General features: G+C 37.5%; 1 protein-coding gene across 1 annotated transcript in view; it reads right to left on the reverse strand.

Moving 5' to 3' along the window:
* The window catches only part of Lrrc1 (leucine rich repeat containing 1), a 123,101-nt gene that overhangs the window by 63,833 nt on the left and 37,079 nt on the right, over window positions 1-22,189 (reverse strand). Inside the window, exon 2 of the mRNA XM_027938289.2 lies at window positions 11,469-11,586. Coding sequence (XP_027794090.1) covers window positions 11,469-11,586 — 118 coding nt within the window. The remainder of the gene's footprint in view (window positions 1-11,468; window positions 11,587-22,189) is intronic.

Here is a 22,189-nt window from a genome sequence, read left to right on the forward strand (position 1 = left end):
TAGACCCACAGGCACTCCGCCACTGAGCTACATCCCCAGGCCCTTTTATTTTTTGAGACAGGGTCTCACTAAGTTGCTGAGGCTACTTGTTTGGACAGTGCCTCCCAAGGTTCTGTCTTTCTACAGGCTGTATCTCACATTCTCATGTATAGTATCAGCTTTATCTGCAAGCTTTAGCTCTGGCCCATGAGATGCATCACATCTAGATGCTAAACTCAGTGGCCACCACTCTGTCATTCCTTTGATTGACTTTTTCTGGAGTACTGCTCAACACCTCTGACCAATCCTCTGGCCATTTTTCCTCATTGTCTTACAAGGGCCTCCTCTTCTTCTACTTTCCCTCAAATAGGGGTATTATGCACAATCATCTGCCTTTCCAACTCCATATCCTCTCCCTAAGAGGTTTCATTCATACTGTAGCTCCAATCATCAATGCAGATGGATGATTCTCAAAGCTAAATCTCCTGCCAAAGTCTCCCCCATGAGCCTCAAACCCTTATGTTCAGCTGCCTTCTGAACATCTCCATTTAGAATACCAAAGGCATTTCACCCTCCACATGCCCACAAATAAACACATCTTTTCCACTTGGATCTGCTCATTTCTTCAGTGTCTCCCATCTCTCCCATGGTAGGACGCGGGAGTTTATCCCAGGGCCAGGCTGCTCATCTGTCCTCCCCTACCACATCCAGCAAGCTTTTGGCTGGTTACCCTCATGCCTGCTGTGGCGCCTTCTACTCCCCTCTTCGCCTCTCCAGTCCCTCTACCTCTGACATGGATTTCTGGCCTCCTGCATCCAGACTGTCTTTAATCAACTTCCCGCTCCTTGCTATTGACAGGAAGGTATATGAGCTACTCCCCAGCGTGTATCCCCAGGGCCTTGAAGAAAATATTCCTTAGTCAAAACAGGCCTCTGATGATCTTGCTGCTGTCTACCTCTCTAGCTCAGTCTTTGCCATCAGTTTCAGTAGTACCATGCATTTCCTCAAAGTCATTATGCCATTTCAAACCTTCAAACACACATTCATGCTATTTCATCTGTCCAGGGGAGCCCAACCCACACCTTGTCTCTATCTGCTGCTTGTCCCTCACAGCCTGAGTAAATGCCATCCTTCCAGGAAGTTGCCCTGCTACTCTTTTCCTTCCCCAACAATGACAGAGACCCTCTCCCTGAACTCCCTCAGGCATACCTCTGAGATAGGGCTTTCTATTCTGTTGTCATCAGGGCTGGACTTGATCTTTCCACTCTTCTACCCTAAATCCCTTGAGGACCACCACTAAACTGACTTGCCTCTATCTTCCAACACAGAAACCAAAGAGCTGGTGCTGGTTAAACACTTAAGAAATAAATAAAACTCATTCTAAACCAGGCATGGTTTCACACGCCAGTAATCCTAGCAGCTTGGGAAGCTGAAGCAGGAGGATCACAACTCATTCTAAAACTCTACTCCTGCCTCTGTGTCTCTCATCTCAATGAAACAGACTCTATCTAGCCAAAACATTCTCTGGTACTTTCTTGTCCTATATGTAATAAAATATATTGCCTTTATTTAGAGTATTTCCTTGAGTTTCCTATTTGAAGCCCTAGGGAAGGACCGAATAGTTGCTGCACAGCAAAGGTTTTCTGGAGACAAGAATAAATTCAACTGGCAGTGGAGAAGAGTTCTACAAGATGGAGGCTTCTTCTCAAAGAACACCAAAAAGCCACAAGGAGGAAACCCTTTACCATACAAGACAAGAGACAAGGAAGTGGCCTTGACCTACAGGAAGAGTAGAAGTAATCTCTTCTCTAATAATCTGCATGCAAAGCTGCTGAACAGAGCAAGGACCTAAAAAGGTGGGAGCTTCGTAAAGCAAAGGTCCTCACTACAACAGTGATAAAGCACCTCTCTGTGGCATCTGACCCCATTTAGGGTTCACTTCAAACTGGCACAAACTGGTTCCTAGTCAGCTGAAAGCAGATGGGGATGTGTGCAGTGGGTCCCACGTAAGATGAGGAAGCCAGGATCACAGGTAAGTCACTCCATTCCCTCAGGTGCCAGCTGCCTTGCCCATTCACCTCAGGCCCCTGTGGTGAGAGTTCAGTCCCTGGGACTCTGGTGTCACTGGGGTTTTCTCAAAGCTCTGAGCTATCTGCAGTGCTGAAGGTGTGCCAAGTGCCTGGCACCCAGTCCTGCAGTTTCTTCTAATTTGCTCAGACCCGTTGCTCATCTAAACCCTGCACTTGTCAGCCTTGCAGAATGGAAGGCCTATTCCTTAATGTTTTGCAACACCATCGAACAAAGGTTGAACAAGGTTAAATACTTCAAGACATGAACTATTAATGAGTGTAGTACTTCCACCAAGCACTTTCACAAACAAAGTATATGTTAGGTAAACAGAGACCTGATTGCTTCACAGTGTCTTAGAAAAAAATACTGCACATCTATGCTTAGTCTGTTTCTGTCCACATTCTTTCCCCGTGTACCTCCGTAACTACATGGCCCTAGGGGGTAATTGTGCCTCCCTGACTTATTTCAACACAAGAATCCTAAATCAGGCAGAGACTTCTGAACTGCTTACTCACCTCTTTCTTCTGTCTGATTGGCTTTTAATTTACCATATCCTTCTGGAAATTCCCATCCTGTGCATCATGTATCTATCCAACCTACAGCTTCCTATTGGTGTTACAGATCCATTCATATTTTCTCCAATGTGGTGGGCATCAACCAATCTATTCAGGGTCTAAGTAGAACAAAAGGTGGAAGGAGAAAGAAATTGCTCCTTTTTGCTTCCTATCTATCTGCTTGAGCTGGGACTATCAAGTTTTTCCAACCTTTGGCCTGGAATTTGTACCACTGGCTCCCTGGTTCCCAGGTCTCAGGCTCAGACTGGAATCACATCACCAGTTTTCCTGGATTGACAGCTTACAGAGGGCAGATGTGAGACTTCTCAGCCTCCATGATTATATGAGCCAATTCCTCAAAATAAATCTCTTCTCACACACATACACAAGTGCACACCCACACTCTCTCACACACACAAACATCTCTTATTGGTCTTGCTTTTCTGGCATAAAATATACGATACCAGCATTGCATTAAATGCCAGATGTGGCAGATGATCTAGCACTCACCAACAGCCAAGTTTCTCATCTTTCTCTCCTAGCTAACTGCATGTTCTAGCTCTTTTCAGTGAAGTTAGGGATATAAATTGGCCAACAGAATGTGAGAGAAATAATGTACACTACTTCTTGTCATCACCCGTAAAACTATCTCTCATTTTATCCCCTCTTATAAAGACTTTGTATCCCACAAATTGAATGAAGATGTAACACAGGCAGAAAGAAGCCTGGAACCCTGGATGACTATGTGGAGCAGAGTCTTATACCATCAACTTCCCACTAAACTCTAAGTTGAGTAGTAATAAAATTTCTCATTGTGTGGAGCCACTGAGTTTGTTTTTTTTTTTTTTTTTAATCAATAGCTAATCTATTCTGACTAATGCACAAAGCTTATTAACATTTTACCTGGCAGAGCAAACAAACCCTTTGTAACACAATAGTCAGCCATCAGGTAAAAAAGAAAAATAATGCCATGGCAACTTGTACAGTTTTAGTTCTTATTATGTACGGGTCCTCCTATGATTTTTTTTTTTTTTGGTGCATATTAAAATTTTCAGTGAATAACTAATAGATAAAGCACTGAGATATTTGCAGTTTTAATGATATTGTTGATTCCATAAGCCTAGAACAAACATTTGAAATAAATATGTAGAAAATAATAATGGCAATCCTGCCGAGAAATTCATTTACTGATTCCCTGCACATCTGCAACTGAAATGTAAGAATTGTTAAAGATGGCCTGTTTTCAACATCCAACCAAAACTGCCCTATTCTTTCAAGTCTCTTTCAAATCAATTGCTACTGACATCTCCTGCTGACTCCAGTTACTGACATCTTTCTGTATTGTGAAAATTTAGCATTTTATTTATACCATAGTATAACAATTATTCATGTGTAGTTCTTTTTATTTGTCTTTATGTTTGCCTATAGACTTACTTTTTTAAGTGACAGAAGAAATTTAGCATAGAGCTTTATACTAAAGAGATACTCAATAAATGTTGCTTGAAGATTGTAATAATAATAATAATAATAATAATAGGCTATAATTGTTAATGGTAAGCATTTAAAAAAAAAAAAAACATCAGAATCTAAAGTGTTTTCGAACCAAAAGGAATCCGGGATCATTTTCATTATTGGCTTTGAGTAGGCACGTTAGTTAGACTGAGGAGTTATTCAACACTTAAAATGTTCATTTAAAAATCAAACCATTTCTACATATAAACCCCAGGTTAAGTTCTTAGTGATGCTTCTTTCTCATCCCTACACTTTCCCTCCTCTTGGCTCCTTAGTCCCTTTCCAAGATTTGTCTTTTTTAGCTTGATGTGCAGGGAGCACAGTGTGTTTAGGGACAGAGAGTGGCGTTGTCCCTAAAGGGACAGAGATGTGATCTGCCTTCCACTGCTGGAGGCGCAACACCACTTAGCTCCAGCCAGATGCACATCACATAACAGGTGACCTCAAAATCAAATTGAAGCAAGCTTTGTGGCTGCTCATTCTCATTCACTTTTAGAACTAGAAACCATCACACTGATACTTACAGAAACTGATGAATTAAAATGGGAACGGAAACTGTCATCCACATATTTGAGTTGTTTTATTTCAGAAGAAACCACTGCAATTATTTTATTTTAATAACAACTTGCTCAGGATAAATCTACCATTGTTGTAGAAAAATCAGGGTATAACAGAACACAGTATATAAACAGTGAATGAGTGGGTTGAGGGTAGAGGGAGGAAGATAAGAGCTTCTTAAAATAGATAAAACATTTAGAGAACCTGTGACTAAATGAAAAACTTGTTGACCTAAAACAAAAATAAATAAAGTCAGGTGTTGTTTTCAGATTCAGATCTATTACAGACTTGCTAACTTAAAAGGGAGAGAGAGAGAGAGACACCAAACAAAAACGAAAACGTTAGAAAATACCTACAATTTCTTCAATACAGTCACAACATTCCTGAAAACAGAATATTAACTGTATCAACAGAATGAAGAGTGACAGCGGTTTACTCTGCTTGTAGCATATGTTCTGGCCTAGCATGTGGAAGGCAGGCAACCCAGAGAGATTCTCCTATATAAGAGCAAATAAGGATAGGGGAATGGCAAGGGGGGAAAAAAATGTAAGATATGCTCATCAACAGGAATCTATTTGTGGTATATAACACAATGGAATATTATTCAGATTTAAAGAATAAAATTATGGCATTTGCTGGTAAATGGATGGAGCTAGGGAATATCGTGCTAAGCAAAATAAGCCAACCCCAAAAAACTAAAGGCCAAATGTTTTTTCTTATGTGGATGTTAATTCACAATAAGGGGTGGGGCTAGGGTAGAATAGAGTTACTTTGGATTTGGTAGAAGGGAGTGAAGGTAGGATGGTAGAATGAATCAGACATTATTACCCCATGTACATATATGACTACACAACCAGTGTCATTCTACATCATGTACAACCAGAAGAATGAGAAATTCTACTCCATTTATGTATGATGTGTCAAAATGCATTCTACTCTCATTTATAACTAATTAAAACAAATTTTTAAAAAGGAATCTATTTCTGAAGTTTATACTTTCTTTTGCAGTGTTTGAAATGGTTTCTATACATCTTCACATTTAAAACAACACTCCCTGAAAAATACAATTTGTAGCATAAAATGGTGACTAGAAAATATAACAGTAGTTCCTTTCCACTTCAAAAATAATTACTATAATCTGGCATCAAAATATGTAGTATTTCACTACTAGTGAGTAAAGGCAATAGTTTGTTTTTTCCTATGTGAACCTCTTTTCCTAACTAAAGAGAAGGTAAAATTAAGGCAGAGAGAAGGCTTATAATGGGAAAGCAGAGAAAGCAAGCTCTGGGCCAAAGACTGTCTAGCAGGAGCACAGGGAAATGCTTCCCTTTGCCTGTAACATTTTAACAGTGATGGTGACATGGAATCTCTCCTACTATAATGTATGAAGTCCAGCCACTTGGGCAATGTGCTAAAGAGAGTGTTCAACCTGGGCCCAGATTAGGCTGCAAGAAAGGAGGGAACAATGAGTTTACTGTGGCAAGTTTCAAGTCCATCTGGGTAAAAAATGCCTTCTGCTACACTTCTGATGTGGGTGTTGGTAGTTGTTACAAAGATTTAAAAAAAAAAGGCAAACTGTTCATAACTAAGGAGGAGGACTTCTAGGCACACTTGATTTACTGCTTGCCAGAAAGCTTTTCTTAGTACATACTCAGAAGTAAACACAAGATCCTCTCAACAGCCCTCATGCCTGGTTTTAGATTTCATTCAACTAGCCAAAAGCTACAGACCACAGACACTGATCAGCATCCCCAGGTTGGACACAGGACAACTACCCCAAGCATCTAATTAAAGCTAACCTCTAGGAAAGAGCAGGAAATGGCCCTGCTGGTAGGGGTCTGCTTACCTGCAGTGTGATCCTGGAACTGCCAATGATTTGTGCCAAAACTATCTTATTTTTAAGTTCTTGTTAACTCAAGTTTGCAAAATAATTAGCCAAGGTATGCATTCTCTGGCCAAGGTTTATCTAAATGCAGTGCTATTTTTCTCATAAGAGAAATAAACTCAACTTCTTTGGTATGGTACATTAATACTAATCAGTGTTTCTTTAATTTAAGCTACCTATCTTCACAATCTGTCATACTGGCCTAGCCCCCTGTATTCCTTATTATTTGCTTCTTTCTTTAAATTGACTTTAATTTGAATAAGATTTAATTTTAAAGAAAGCAAATTGTTTTAAATCACCAACATGAACACAAAGCTATTATCACTACCAGAAATAGAAGATAAATACAACAAAAACACAATATAGTATTATAAACCTTTACGGAAGGTAACCCAAAAAGAATAGAATTAGGAAAAAAGGATAACTTTCTCACCATGATTCAACATTAAAAATTGCAGTTTTGCAGTACCACTAAAAATCATCTCTAGCTGTGCCAGTGGTATACGCCTTATACTTTAGAGAAAACTAAACTAAATGGATAATGATATAGCACTGTGATGTAAGTCAAATTACAGCATAGACTATAAAATTCAAATTACTAACCCTTAGGGCAGGAATCATGATGCATTAAGAAAGTCTGCACTAGATCCTTGGACAGTAAGATCCCACTAGGGGGTAACATCTTTTCTCAGACAAGCAGAGGTCATTTTGCTTGAATAGTAAAGAATCAGTGAGCAGAGGGAAAACACATAGAGCCTAGGCATTAAAGCACATGCATGTCCCCACAGAAAACAACTTTCGCCCTTAATTCTAAGCCTATAAAATTTGGTGGACAAAATTTTAACAAGATATTCAGATACCAAATTCATATACTACATTCCAATCTAGTTTCTTTTTATTCCCAAATCATGGTCTGGCCACATCAAGGGCCAGCACTGAGGTCAGAGAATAGGGCCCAGCCCCGGTCCTCCCTGCCAAGCTCTCTATCAGGACCTCAGAAACAACCCACATGGCAGCAGAGACCCATAGCTGCCCTCCTTCTCCCAAACACCACTCTTCTCTTTTCTAACATAGCACATAATTTCCTTGACTTTGTGCCTGAAGTATCAGAAACCAAAGCCACAAAAGTCAGTGTCTAGAGGTCTTGGTAGTTCTCCGTGGCCCAGGAAATAAACCTGTGAAAATTTCACTCTTTCTCATTTACAGACTTTTTTTTTTAAAAAAAGGAAAGAAACACAAAATATATCTTTTCTCTCTCAAACTTAAGCAAGTAAACATCAGGAAAGGTCTAATTCTGCTCCTGGTATCAAAGCAACCTTGGGCTTAAGTCATCTCTGGGATCTCTCCCTTTAACCAGGAATAGCCTGAAGATTTCCTACCCTCTCATGGGAAGGTGCAAGGATCCTAGAAGCAGAGCAAACATGGGCACGTAACCACATGAATACTGAAGGATAGTTAGTAGCAGGCTTCTGAGTTGTGGCATCCAAGATCTTGCTAACTCCAGGTGTTTGATGGCAAGCTGGTTTGATACCCATGGGTGCTTCTTAGCAAGGCAGACTCTCAACAACTACTTCAGAACTATTGCTAATAAGTGTTTTAACAAAATTCTCAGGGAATCCATTGATTGATCAAGTCTGGCAAGCATTAACCCAATACATTTGAGTGATCTGATACCAAGACCCCTCCTTCCTCCTCCATGGACAAAACATTGCTTTTTATTTTTAGAAAATTGGGAATTAAGGAAACCTTTGAAGGCTATCAAGAGGTGGCCAGCCGGGGGGGGGGGGGGGGGGGGGGGGGCTGGGGCTCAGTGGTGCGCGCTCTCCTACCATGCATGGGTCACTGGGTTCGATCCTTACCTTAGCACCACATAAAAATAAAATAAAGATACGGTGTCCACCTAAAACTAAAAAATAAATATTTTAGAAAAAAAAAAAAAAGAGATGGCCAGCTCTTGTTATGGCCCTACTATAACCCAGAACCCAGGGGCTGGGCAGAAAATCAGCCTCTGATCAGACAGAGGCATCTTTAAATTGGGGCAACACAAAACCAGAGGTCAGAGAGGCCTCCGGACACCAGCCCCGGACCCTTACAAAGGCCTGCTTTTGCACAGAGTAGGGTTGTCACGTTACTTCTCAGGCTGCAAGCTTCGTGACCTTTATGTGCCAATTCAGTTGCCTTGAAAAGTCACATTAATGTGATTTTATCTGCAAATAAACAAACAAAAATAAAATAAAATGGGAAAGGAAGCAGAATGAGATTTGACCGACCTGGAAACAGCCCAAGACTCATGTTGATTAGGGTAAATGGTGGCCTTGTTCTGCTGTCATCTGTAAGGTTTTTTGTTATTGTTGTTTGTTTTTCACAACCTCAAAGAAAGCTGTACACTCTGCCACCCGCCATGCTGCCTTCCCCACCATCCCAACTAACCACCCCCGCACCCATACACCCACCTTTATGCTACTGAGCCAGGTAAAGACTCTGTCAGTAAGGGAAGGGGACAGTTTGCTCCCCTCAAAATTTCCAAGAGCCTGATACGAAGGTACAAGATCTGCAGGATTCTTCACAAAACTCTAACACTTGTGACAATGAGGATGAGGAATTTAAAAGATGTACAGGGTAGGCATCCCAAAGAGAAGAACCACTTTTGTGTTCTAACACTGAATTCTGAGAAGCCTAGCTTCTTTTTATCAATATGGTGGAAGGCAAGCATGGACACGTGGGCCGAGGCACAGAGCCCTTCTTTCTAGCTATGAATGTTTGAAAATGAAGAGCTAAGAACTGGTGAGACTACTGGCAGCTGACTAGTGCCACTTCCCACAGAGCATCCCATTAGAATTAATAACAGGACTGGGAGCTTACTCCTCTTTCTTAAGTATTTCTGTATCCCTGCTTATTTTTCCTACCTAATGCCAATTTCAAAATTGCCGTTTTTATTTCTTCAGTTTTCATGATTTCAGTGATCATTTTACATAGTTGCTGCTTCCTTCTGGAGTTAACAGACAGTCGTTCTTTATAACTGAGGCCACTACTACGAAAAGAGAGTCACTTCCATCATGTAGCCCGTACACAGGTACACTTCAAGACTGCCTTAGAGGCCCTTTTGGCCAGGCAAGGCCTAAAATGCCTGCCCCACCCCGACCACTCCAACTCCCATGTAAGTGCTCCCCACCAACTTTGGTGTGAAGGTTAGGGCTTTGCTTTGCACTACATGCACTTCCCTCCCAAGGCAGCCAGCCTCATGGTGGCCCATGACTTGTAGCCTGAGTCCTATGGTTGGCATATAAAGATAAGCTAACTGTTCCTCACTTAGAAATGTGTTGTTGGCAAATATCACATCAGGGAAAGAAACCAAAAAGTGCAGAACTAAAGAGGTCACAAGACCTTGGTGTGGAGACGCCACTATAAGCCAATTCCAAAAGAATAGGTCAGTGTGGAGGAAAGGACAGAGCACCTACATCAGAAGCCGATGTACTCTAAGACAAAGACTGTGAACCCCCAAGATGATGTCAAATGTGAGCTCAATTGCCAGTGCTTTTGGAGTGCCAGTTCCATTCCCATCCTTTCCATCACCACCTTACCTAAGCTGATTTGGGTACCCGTAACCCCACACACCACTCTAAAATGAGCCAAAAGAAAAAAACAGGTTTGTTTTTGTTTTCCTATTTTTCCAAATACCTTCAAGGTAAGAAAAGTAAAAGTAGATACCATCACATGGTTTGGCCAGAAGATAGCTGTCAATTTATGGGATCTGATAAAAGACAGCAGTTTAAAAGCGGTTAAAAGGAGGAAAGGATCATTTTTCTTCAATGTGTTTTCAATAAAATACTGATCATCATTGCTGCATTATAACAATGATCCACAGAAGAATATGGTATCTAAGTCCTGGGGTTTCTGTTGAAGACAAAAGATTGTTACTTTACTTTGTAAGGTTCACTGGAAAAAAAAGATTACTTTAGGAAAGCAAAAGCAAAAAAGGTATTAATCTGAGAGAAATCATTATCCAGACTATATTTGGACCTATCCTGAGGGAATTTTATGAGAGTCCTTATAAGAATTGAATTCCTTCAGTAGCAAGGACAGCCAGAGCTGCCAATGGGACTTTCTCAATCCTGCATGCCCTAAGAAGTAGGAGTGGAGGCCCATGCAGGGGGCTTTAAAGCACTGACCTGGATTTCAACCAGGTATCTGTTTAAAAATAAAAAGTGTGTGGATATAAATACCTGCTGAATGTTTAATAAGAAGGAAGCAATATAATAGTGAAATCTGAAAATTAAACTAAATTCATAAATATACCACACAAAATCTGGAGGGAGCTGCTGAATTTCATTATCACTAAGTCCAAGCTTTTGTAATTTGACAGAACCACCACCAGCCTAATTAGAAATAAATTAAGATGACAGAAGATGCCAGAACAGGTCTGCTCACTGCAGTCAGAACACACTAAGGCACTGAGCCAGAGCCAAGAGAAACCAACCCTCCCCAAGGGCAGACTTTTCCCACCTGCAGCAGCACCCAGACATTCACCACCAGCCCTCAAGGTCATGTTCAGCACAATGAACAAGTTAGGTCAAATGGCTTCCCAACCAAAGCTTTACTCCAAGAGTCAGATTGAACATACCTTGAAAAATCTGACAGCTAAATATTATATTATTTAAAAAATTTGAGGGTAAATGCTTATAAATTGACTGAACTATTAAAAATGCACAAATTTCTACAAATAACAAATATATGCATAGCTTTCGCATAACTACCAGGAAAAGCATCTCCATAACATTTATCCACCAATGTAGGTAGATAAATGTATATTAATGTATATTAAAATGTATATATAAATGTATTTTAAAAATGCCTCCAGCATCTGAAGAGACAAATGGACAATCCGAATCTAAACAGAATCTTTTCCTTACCATTTCGAGACACATCAAGTTCCACCAGCTGCATGAAGTTTGCTATTTCTGGAGGGAGCCGCTGAATTTCATTATCACTAAGTCCAAGCTTTCGTAATTTGACTAGCTGGAAAAATTGCTGAAAGACAAAATAGTTTTACATACATTTTAAATGTATTTGCAGAAGAAGCTTTTTGGCAAATAGGAAATGTAACACAATGTGTCTTTTAAAACTAAGACTGTATCACTGTCAATTTCCTGATTTGAGAGCATACTATAGTCATGTAAAGATATTGTCATTGGCATAAATGGCAGGAAGGACCTCTCAGTAGTATTTTAACAACTCCCAATTAATCTATAACTATTTAAAAATAAAAAGATTTTAAGAATCAATGAGCAACTTAATGAGATTAACAGTCATCCCTTTTAAACTGTTTTATAGTTATGTCTTCTACATATGAAAATTGATGTTAAAATCTGTAATGTTAAAAAACGCAGAAATAAGACTAAAATACATTTTAAAGTGTTTTTAAAGAAATGACTGCACACAACAAACTATAATAAATATTCCACAAATACATATAGGAGAGAAATTCTTTTGATCAAAATCTAAAGTGTCTGCACTTCCATCAACCAGGACAGAATGAGCATGTGCCGTTTTTCTTCTACAACCTTTTTAAATGAACTAAAATGATACTACAGCCATTTATATAGAGATAGACAAAAATATAAAACCATGTAATAATCCCATGAAGACAACTGAAAATGAGAGGGGACAAGAAGCAACAACATGCAACCAAATTCTTGAAGCTTTAAAACAGATGGGTGAATGGTAACTAACAAAAGAACTAAAATGAAGTTGAAATTTAATCCTGTGAGGTAAGAAGCCAACAAGAAATCAGATCCAGGTACCTCTGAAGAACTGCCTGAAATTTTATATTAAAAACAGTTAAACCCTCATATTCTCTTCTCTACCCTGCAGAGCCAGTCAGGAAACTGGAAATTTCCTTCCTAGAAGAATTAACTCCAAGCACAGCTTAGCAAGGCAGAGGGCAAGGATAAAGTAACCCCACTAAAACCAGGGACCCAGTCACAGTCTGATCAGTGAGATCACACCTGCTCTTTTGCCCCCAGGGAGGCCCCAATCTTGTGCACAGACCTACCCAAACCAGTGTCTTCCAGAGAAGCTCCAGGTCAGCCTCACCCATGTACACGCGCGCACACACACATACCTCCTCACCCCCATCTCCAGCACTTGGAACTTAAATTTAGAGACAGCCTAGATTGTCTGGGCACTTGAGAAAGGGCCACTATATGCAAGAAAGAGAGTGAGCACACATACACTCCTCAGACAAGCAAACATGACACAGGGACAGAGGAAAACTTCATCAACCCAAAAATATAATCGCCATCCTCAGAAAAATCAGATGAAGCAGCATGAATCCATATGAAGCATGAATTAGACATAAGTTCTTAGAAATTAAAAAAATGCAGTAGCATCAACAAAAGAATTTAATAAAAGAGGTCAAAAAATAAAGTTAATAAAATCTCTCAGAAGACAATAAGAAAGGGAAATGGGAGAAAAAAAGGCAGAAAAACCAAAGAATCAGTCCACTACATTTACATAACATGTCGTTCAAAGAGAAAACACAGGAAACTGCAAAACATGCTTCTGATTCAAAAAGGCACACCACCCAGCTAGGAAAGAAAATGAATGAAAAAAGACACAACCAAGGAATACTGTAAAATACCAGAACTCCAAAAACAAGAAGATTCTAAAAGTTCCCAGAGAAAACAGAAATAAAGGAAAAGGCCATTAAAAAAAAAAAAAAAACTGGAAATCAGAATGGCACTGAACTCAACAGCAATGCTGAGTGAAACACTGCCTTCAAAACCCCAAGAAATCATTATTCCCAACCCCAAACTGCACACCCAGCCAAGCTGTCAATCAAGTGTGAAGACAAAATAATGACCTTGCCAGACAGTCAGTCTCGAAAAAAATATCTTCCCTGCATTTTTCTCAGGGATTCATCAAAATGCGAAACTACATTTAAAAGAAAGAGATAAGATCCAGGAATCAAAGAATCAACAAGACAGAGAAAGACAAAAGAAATGTCCAGGACCATATCATGAAGGGAATTTTAAGATGTCAAATAAGCCGCAAGCCCTGAGAGCAACTTGTGCACACTGGAGCAAAATGTACAGGGTCCTCAAGGGAGTTTTGGAAAATACACACACACACACATACACACACACACACACATTTGAGGGGTTACTTTATGTGTTTGGAAGTATCAAGAGGAGTTTTACAACAATGTCAGAACACTTACTGAAAAACTAGAAACAGGAATAAGGAAAATAAAGCAAGCAAAAAGACATGGGGGTTACTAATCCCTGGAAGAATATGAAATATAAGAAGATATAATCATTTTATTTTATACACATACACAATATGATTTGGTTACAAATACTACTTAACACAGTCATAATATTAACCATATCAAAATTGATAAAACCAAGTTGTGCCAATACTGAAAAGATAGAAAAGAACTGTAAGAGCTAAAGCCTCATCTTCCAGAAAAGGAAATCAATAGATAACTGTTAAGTGAGAAAAAAAAAATCACACATTACCAAAATAAAGCCATATATTTTCACAAATAGGCAAGAGCTGAGTATTCTCAAAAGCCACCAACAGTCAGGAGCGAGAAAACAGAAGCCTCTTGCTGCTGTTCTTCACTGTCGCACTACACAGCTTATTGGATTTTTCTAACTATTTGCATATATTACTTTGCTAAAAATAGAAATTGGATTTACAAAGGGAAAAAGTCTCTACCAGATTACAGGATACTCTAAATGTTAATTCTGAATAACATTTAGTAGGCTTATTCTCCTTTTTATTGGTAAAAGGCATTGATATTTATATAAACATATAAGAAGGTACTGCCTTCTGGAAAGCAACTGGCAATATCTGTTGTAGTAATATAATTGAAAAAAAATACAGCCCACATATTAATTATCTGCAAAAATGAAAAAGTATGAAACATATTTCAAAGGAGGGAAATGATTAGCATGTTGTTAAATAATTCAATTAATAAAAATGACTATTATAAAGATCACGGAATTTGAAAAAGATTTATACAAACAAAACTTAAAAAGACCTCAAAATTTCAGATATACTATGTAATAAAAGGGCTATGTATATAAGAAAACACAGGCAAAACACTTGTCTAACACAAGTAACAAATACACTACATAAATAATTTTCTAATTATTTTATAAATAGATATTTTAAAATAAAATGGCCTATGAATCTTAGCAAATGACTGCTACCAATTAGCTATACATAATAATGAAGAAATTGCTAAATAAATAAATAAAGGCTGATCCTTTGTATTTCTCTAATCATATAGTTGAGATCTGATTTCTTAAGAGAAGGTATTGAAATGTCTTTATGCTAGCTGTAGTAAAGCATTAGCTAACACAAAAGCCATTCAAAAGAGTCACATATTTGAATAATTGAGCTTATGCCAGTTGTTCAATGAGTCTGACACTTTCATAATACATCAATGTGTTTACTCAAGCATGAAAAGCTCACTTTGTTTTCCAGCAAAGGCGTTATACCAAAAGTACAAAAAAACATCACCAATTCCATACATTCAGGGACCATTCAGAAATAACACAAGAAATCAAGTCAATAAGGTACTTAGATCTGCAGTGAACAGGACGTTAGCTTTATGTCTGTGGAAACAAAAGCCCACAAATCCCCACAGCTGTTACGAGTCATAACAGCAAACAAATTTAAGGTTTTGCTCTGCATGTCAAAGCATCTTCAACTAGAGCCTGCCACGGCTACCACCTCACAGTCAACTTGGGAAAGCACACCAGATGTAAAAACAACACTATGTGACATGATCCCCAAATGAAACCAGTTACTCCTCAATTCTTACTTCATTATCCTGATGTGATCTTAATATGGTGTTCAAATACTTTAAATTACCTACTTTCTTCTAAAATCGATACGATGCCACTAAATTATATCAAATCCTCAAATTTTCAATTTCCTCAGATAGTGGGAGAAAAAAACTCGGTAAGCCAAAAACCTTTCTGCCTTGCTTTTGAGATCAGCCAGGGCACACGAAGAACAATTCACGTAGCTGTCCTGCCAGGGCGCCTCAGCAAAGAGCGGTCATGTGATAGAACACACAGGACCCATTCTTCAGCTCCACCGTGTTGATTATAGCCTGCTGACCCACTTAGAGCACGTTCTGTGCAATTATATGCAAGGAAACCCACATCGCCTTGGGTTGTTACTCCATGCCAGCCTTCTTGGGGCCACCATTATTTTTAATTGATACAGATTCTTTAATTTGGCTAAACAAAATGCTTCTTTTTCCTATTCTCTGTTTCTGACAAGACTCATTTTCCTTGTCTTTTTGGTAGTAGCAATAGCTCCCTTCTACTTTTTAGAGAGGGAAAAAAAAAAAAAAAAACTATCTCAGTTCCAAAAAAGTTGTGTCCTTTTTTTATTACTCTCTGGCCAAAATCTCCCACATGTATGTTTTCCAGAATACATGTATAAGAATGTGCTTGCCAGAATTATTCACAATTGCCCCAAACTGCAAATAATCCAAACACCTGACAACAGTAGATCTGATACAATATATTCTTAGAATGAAAATCTACACAGCAATGAAAATGAAAGCTGCTAGTCATAATGTGGACCTATTTCAGAGACAGTTCCCAGCAAAGACGCCAGATACAAAAGAATTATTACTATATTATTCCATTATATAATGTTGAAAAGTACCTAATCCATCTTGTTTACAGATGCACAGAGGGTGTAAAAACCTACAAAGAAAAGCTAAGAAGTAATTACTATTAAATCGGGTTAGTGTCTACCTCTGGATGTAAGGGAGTTGACTCTGATAAGGAGAAGCATGCAGTGGGCTTTTGGAGACCTGGCAATATTCAGTTTCTTAACCTGAGTGGTAGTTACAAATGCTCACTTTATAATTTGCCATAACCCAACTACATACATTTAAGCACTTTTCTATACACATGGCTTTATTTCCCAATAAGGAAGAACTTTTACTGCTTTAAACTACTTACTATTAGGAAGGAAATTACCAATTAGCACCGAGGACAGCTTATTGGATTTTTCAAACTGTTTGCATATTACTTTGTATTACCTTCAAACTATTTGCATATATTACTTATTACCATTATCATTACTTATTACTTAATATCATCATTAATTCAATAGAGTGAATGATAATGAAAAGCAATGGCATTGCATCTAGAGGAGGACATGGAGGAGTAAAGTGACCATTATAACCAAACTATAACACCAGTAATAACAAAGCAGTTAGCCTTTACTGCAGGATTCTTTATGCATGGCTAAGAACTTTGCAGATTGCATTCTTCAATCACCTCAAAGGTTGCAAAAATGCTACTAACTACACATAACAGCCATTGCTGCAAAATGAGCCATCCAAACTTTCTGGCTCAACTTTTAAAAATTTTTCTCACTAATCCTCACTGCCTCACTCATGTCTGGCAGTTGAAGCTACCTTTCAGCTGAAACAAACCTTTTCAACTGAAAAGCCTCTGTCCTCCTTTAAGTTGGAGGGGCTTCCTTACATGAGGTTCTCAGAGCAGTATTCAAAAAGGGTAAAGATAAAGGTTGCAAACGCTGTTTGGGCCTACACCTTGACATCTGCATAATAGCACTTCTGCCACTTTCAAGTCACAAAGTCAGCCCAAAATCAGGGGCAGAGAAATAAGTCTCTGCTAGTAGATGGAAGGAACTGTGGAAAGATACATTAAAAAGAGGTATGAGGTTAAAAAAAAAATGGTAGACTAACTATTCTACCACAAAACAAAGTAGAAATCTCAGCTATTCCACTGAAGAACACATTTAAAAACTAGTTAAATTATGCTACAAAAGTCCATGGTTGATCACAGAGTGATCACTTCTCTAAAAATATAAAAGATAAAATACTGAATAAAATTTAGCTAAGATAATTTTTTATACATGAGAATGATATAGACAAGGAGAAAGCCCAAGAAATACCAACAGAATACTAAAAAGAACCAGTTTGACTAAAGCAGAGAATTCAAATAACTATAAGTCATATCCAGAATTTGAGTCAAAAAGGGTTTTTAGCAAACACTAAAAAATAAAAACCATTAATTAAATAAGTATTAATAATACTTTTCTCCTTTGTGTTTTGGTAAAGAGCTGTAGGACCGGAATGACCCTGGGGGAAATCACTTGACTCCTCAGGTCTTCTGTTTTCTTGTGTAAAAAAATAAACATCAAGTGATCAAAAGGTCCTTTTTATTCTACAAATTATAGGATTACATTTCAAAATATCTTCAATATATCACAAGAAAAATAAAAATCTTATCAGCACATAATTTAATATTAAGAATGGCATCAAAATGTATAAAATTACAGAAAGGCGATTAGCAATTGCCTAAGAAATGGGAAATGATTGCTGATGAGTATGAAATTTCTTTTGGGGTGATGAAAATGTTCTAAAAGAGGCTGTGGAGAGGTTGAATAACTGTTACTATATTAAATACCCTTAAATATGTGCTTCCCACAGGAAAATTGTATGGTTTGTGAATAATATCTCCATAAATACATCAAAAATGCATAAAATTGACAAACAACAATGGAAAAGAAACCTATTTTTGTAACAAAACACTAAGCTGGAGATACACAGATATTTTTACTTAACTGAACTCCTATAATCACCAGTGAGATAAGGATGTATATCTCCAATTAACAGATAAAGGAACCGAGGTCCAGCAACATTTAGTGACTTCTTTGACACAGTACACTGATTGACTACATTCTTTAAAAAAAAAAATTCGAAAATATTACCATGTTAAGAGTATCACAAAGTATAAATTCTCAGGTAGCTACCTAGCTAACAAAAAAAAAAAAATTGTGAAACTACTTCTAATTAGCCATATAAAATGAAGTCATCTAGGGAGAAAATCTAAGCTAGGAAAGGAATAACTACTAAAATTATGCCAGTGCTGTGTTCTGTCTTGATTAATGAGTTGCAAAGGAAATAAAGAGCATGCTAATTAATTCTGCATGTGAGAGCACATAAGTGGCATTGCTGTCAATCAATTCAGGCAGAGTAAGTAGACATGAAAGAATCTAGACAGATAAGCCAGTGAATCAAATTCTAAAGAAGCATGGGTGTGGAGACATAACAAATATCCAGATAAAAAGCCTTGGGCAAGAGTAAGGCTGAAAGAGATAGGGAAAGTAGAAGACAGAATCTGGTACAGGGTTATAATATGAAATAGCAAAAGGGCATCTGAAGAAAAATGCCTTGGTCTAGTTTTTGAAGGGAAAGGAGGAGGTATTACTGAGTATGTCCTGGTTAAACTTGAAAGACAATACTCCCTATTCAACTAGGGATTAGGATATTTCAATAACACTGAACAAATTCCAGAAATACAAAATACAAAATAGAATGACAAATACTGAAAATTTTGATGGAAACCAAGAGAGCAGGGATAGTTACATTACAGTTTAAGTCAAAAACTATAAAAAGAGATAAAAGGACATTATATAATGATGAAAAGGTAAGTTCACCAAGATTATATAACAACTATTAAATATATATATATATGCATGCAGTCATTATCAGAGCATCTAAGTATATAAAACAAACACTAAAGGATCTGAAGGGATAGATATAATGCAATATAATGATAGCAGGAGAAGTCAATACCCCACTTTCCACAATGAAAAGATCATCCAGACAGAAAATTAGTATGGAAACACTGGACTTGAGCAATGCTTTAGACCAAGAACAGAATGTACATTGTCCTAGAATGCACATGGAATATTCTCCAGGATAGATCACATGTTAATGAGCAAACCAAGGCTCAGCAAATTTAAGAACACCCAAATTATATCAAATATCTATTCTAACCATAATGGAATGAGACTAGAAATCAGTAACAGAAGGAATTTTGGAAAATCACAAATACATGGACACTATCATCTTGCTGAATAACTAGGGGATCCATGAAGAAATGAAAAGACCACTATGAACAATTATATGCCAACAAACTAAATAACCTATTAGAAATGGATAAACTCCTAAACACAAGCAACCTAAAGACCAAGTCATGAGAAAACAGAAAAATCTGGATAACCAATAATGAATAAAGAAACTGAACCAGAAAAAAAATAGTGATAATTTTAAAAGTCCCTCATCAAAGAAAAGTCCAGCACCTAAAGGTTTCATGGCTGAATTCTACAAACACTTTAAAGAACTAATACTAATCCTTCTGAAACGCTTTCAAATAAAGAGAAAAGAATATTTATAAGTTCTTTTTATAAGCAACATTACCCTGATACCAAAACCAGACAAGAGTATTACCAAAAAAAAAAAAAATTACCCATCAATAGTCAATATCCTTGATGAATATATATGCAAAAATCCTTAATAAAAATGCCAGCAAACCAAATTCAACAACTCACTAAAAGAATCATCCACTATGATCAAATGGCATTGATCTCTGGGATACATGGATGAACATCAACATGTTTCCATGAAAAAAAATTTCAACAAATTAGGTATAAAAGGAACATACCTCAATGCAATAAAGACCATATCATCACAGACTCACAGACAACATACTCAATGGGGAAAAGGTGGAAGCTTTCCCTCAAAGGTCAAGAAGATAAGGCTACCCTCTCTGGCCACTTCTAGTCAACATAGTATTGGAAGCTTCTTCCAGAGCAACTAAGCAAAGAAAAAAAGAAAAGGCAGTCAAGGGCTGGGGTATATAGCTCAGTGGTACAGCATTTTTGCCTGGCATGTGCAAGGCCCTGGGCTGGATCCCTAGTACTTCAGAGATGGGGGAGAAAAAGGAAAACAAAAACAAAAAAAAATAAAAGGTATCCAAATAGGAAAAGAAGGGAAACTGTCACTTTTTCCTAATGAAATGATCTTATAACAAACTCTACAGATTCCACCAAAAAACCTGTTAGAACTAAGAAACAAATAACATAAAGTTACAGGATACAAATTCAATACATGAACAACAGTATCATTTTCATAGACTAAAATGAACAATCTGAAAAAGACATCAGAAGTACAATCCCATTTACAATAGCTTAAAATAAATAACTAAAGACATGAAAGACCTGTACACTTAAAACAATAAAATGTTAATGAAAGAAATTGAAGATGATGAAAGTAAATGCAAAGAAATCCTAAGTTCATGGATTATAAGAATTCACATTATTAAAATGTTCACACTACCCAAAGTAATCCATGAATTCACTGTAATTCCTTTTAAAATTCTTTTTCACTTTCACAGAAACTCACCATAAAATGGAACCACAACAAAAAATTCAAGTAGCCAAGATAATCATAAGAAAAACACACAGAGACACATACACACAAAGCTGGAGAAATCACACAACCTGATTTCAAGTGATATTACAAAATCTAGTAATTAAAATAGTATAGTACTTTCAAAAAAGAAAAGAAAAGAAAAAGACACATCAACCAATGGAACAAAGCAGAGAGCCCAGAAATGAACCCACATGTGTACAGTCAACTGATTTTCACCAAAGGTGCCAGGAATATGCAATGGGAAAAACTGCAGGCTCTTCAATAAATGGAGCTGAGAAAAGTGGGTATCTACATGTAGAAGAATGAAAGACATTGGGCTCTTATCTCACATTAGACACAAAAATCAATGAAAAATTGATTAAGGACAAAATCTAAGAGCAGAAACTATAAAATTACTAGAAAAAAAAAAAAAAAAAACACAGGAGAAAAACTACACACCACAGTCTGGGAAATAATATTTTGGATTTGACCCTCAAAACATAAGCAACAAAATTTAAAAAAAAATCAGACAAATAAGCTTATGTCAAACTAAAAAAGTTCTGCACAGCAAAGAATAGTATGCAGAGACAATGTACAGATTGGGAGAAAATATTTACAAGCCATGTATCCAATACAGGGTTAATGCCCAAAACACATTGGAAGCTCAGCAACTCAACAGTTAAAAAAATAAAAAATAAAAAAATTTTAAAAATGGACAAGAGACCTGACCTGAACAGACTTTTCAAAAGAAGACATGAAAATGGCCAACCAACATAGAAAAAAAAATGCAATATCCTTAATCATTAGGAAAATGCCAATTAAAACCATGAGAGATCATCTCTTACCAGTCAGAACCACCACCATCAAAAGATGAAAGATAAGTTTTGATGGGCATAGAGAGAAGGTAACCCTTGCACATAGTTGGTAGGAATGTAATTTAGTCCAGCCATTACGGAAAACAGTATGGAGGTTCCTGAAAATAAAACTGCCACAGGATCCAGATCCACTACTGGGCATTTTTCTAAACAATTTAAAACCAGTTGGTTGACGCGAAGTCTGCACACCATATTTACGGCAGCATTCTTAACAACAGCCAAGTTCTGGAATCAACCAAAGTGCCTGTCAACAATTGAGCAGGTAAAGAAAATGGGGTTTATATACATAATGGCATACTATTCCACTTTTTTAAAAAAAGAAATTCTGTCATTTGTGGTAACATGAATGAAACTGGATACTTAGCTAAGTGAAATAAGCAAAGCACACAAAGACTGGATGTTCTCTCAATATGGAACCTAAAACAACTGAACTCATAGAGTAAAACAGTGGGTGCCAGGATGGGGAGAATGAAGAGATGATGGTCAA

This window comes from Marmota flaviventris, chromosome 6, assembly GCF_047511675.1.
Source record: "Marmota flaviventris isolate mMarFla1 chromosome 6, mMarFla1.hap1, whole genome shotgun sequence".
Classification (NCBI taxonomy): domain Eukaryota; kingdom Metazoa; phylum Chordata; class Mammalia; order Rodentia; family Sciuridae; genus Marmota; species Marmota flaviventris.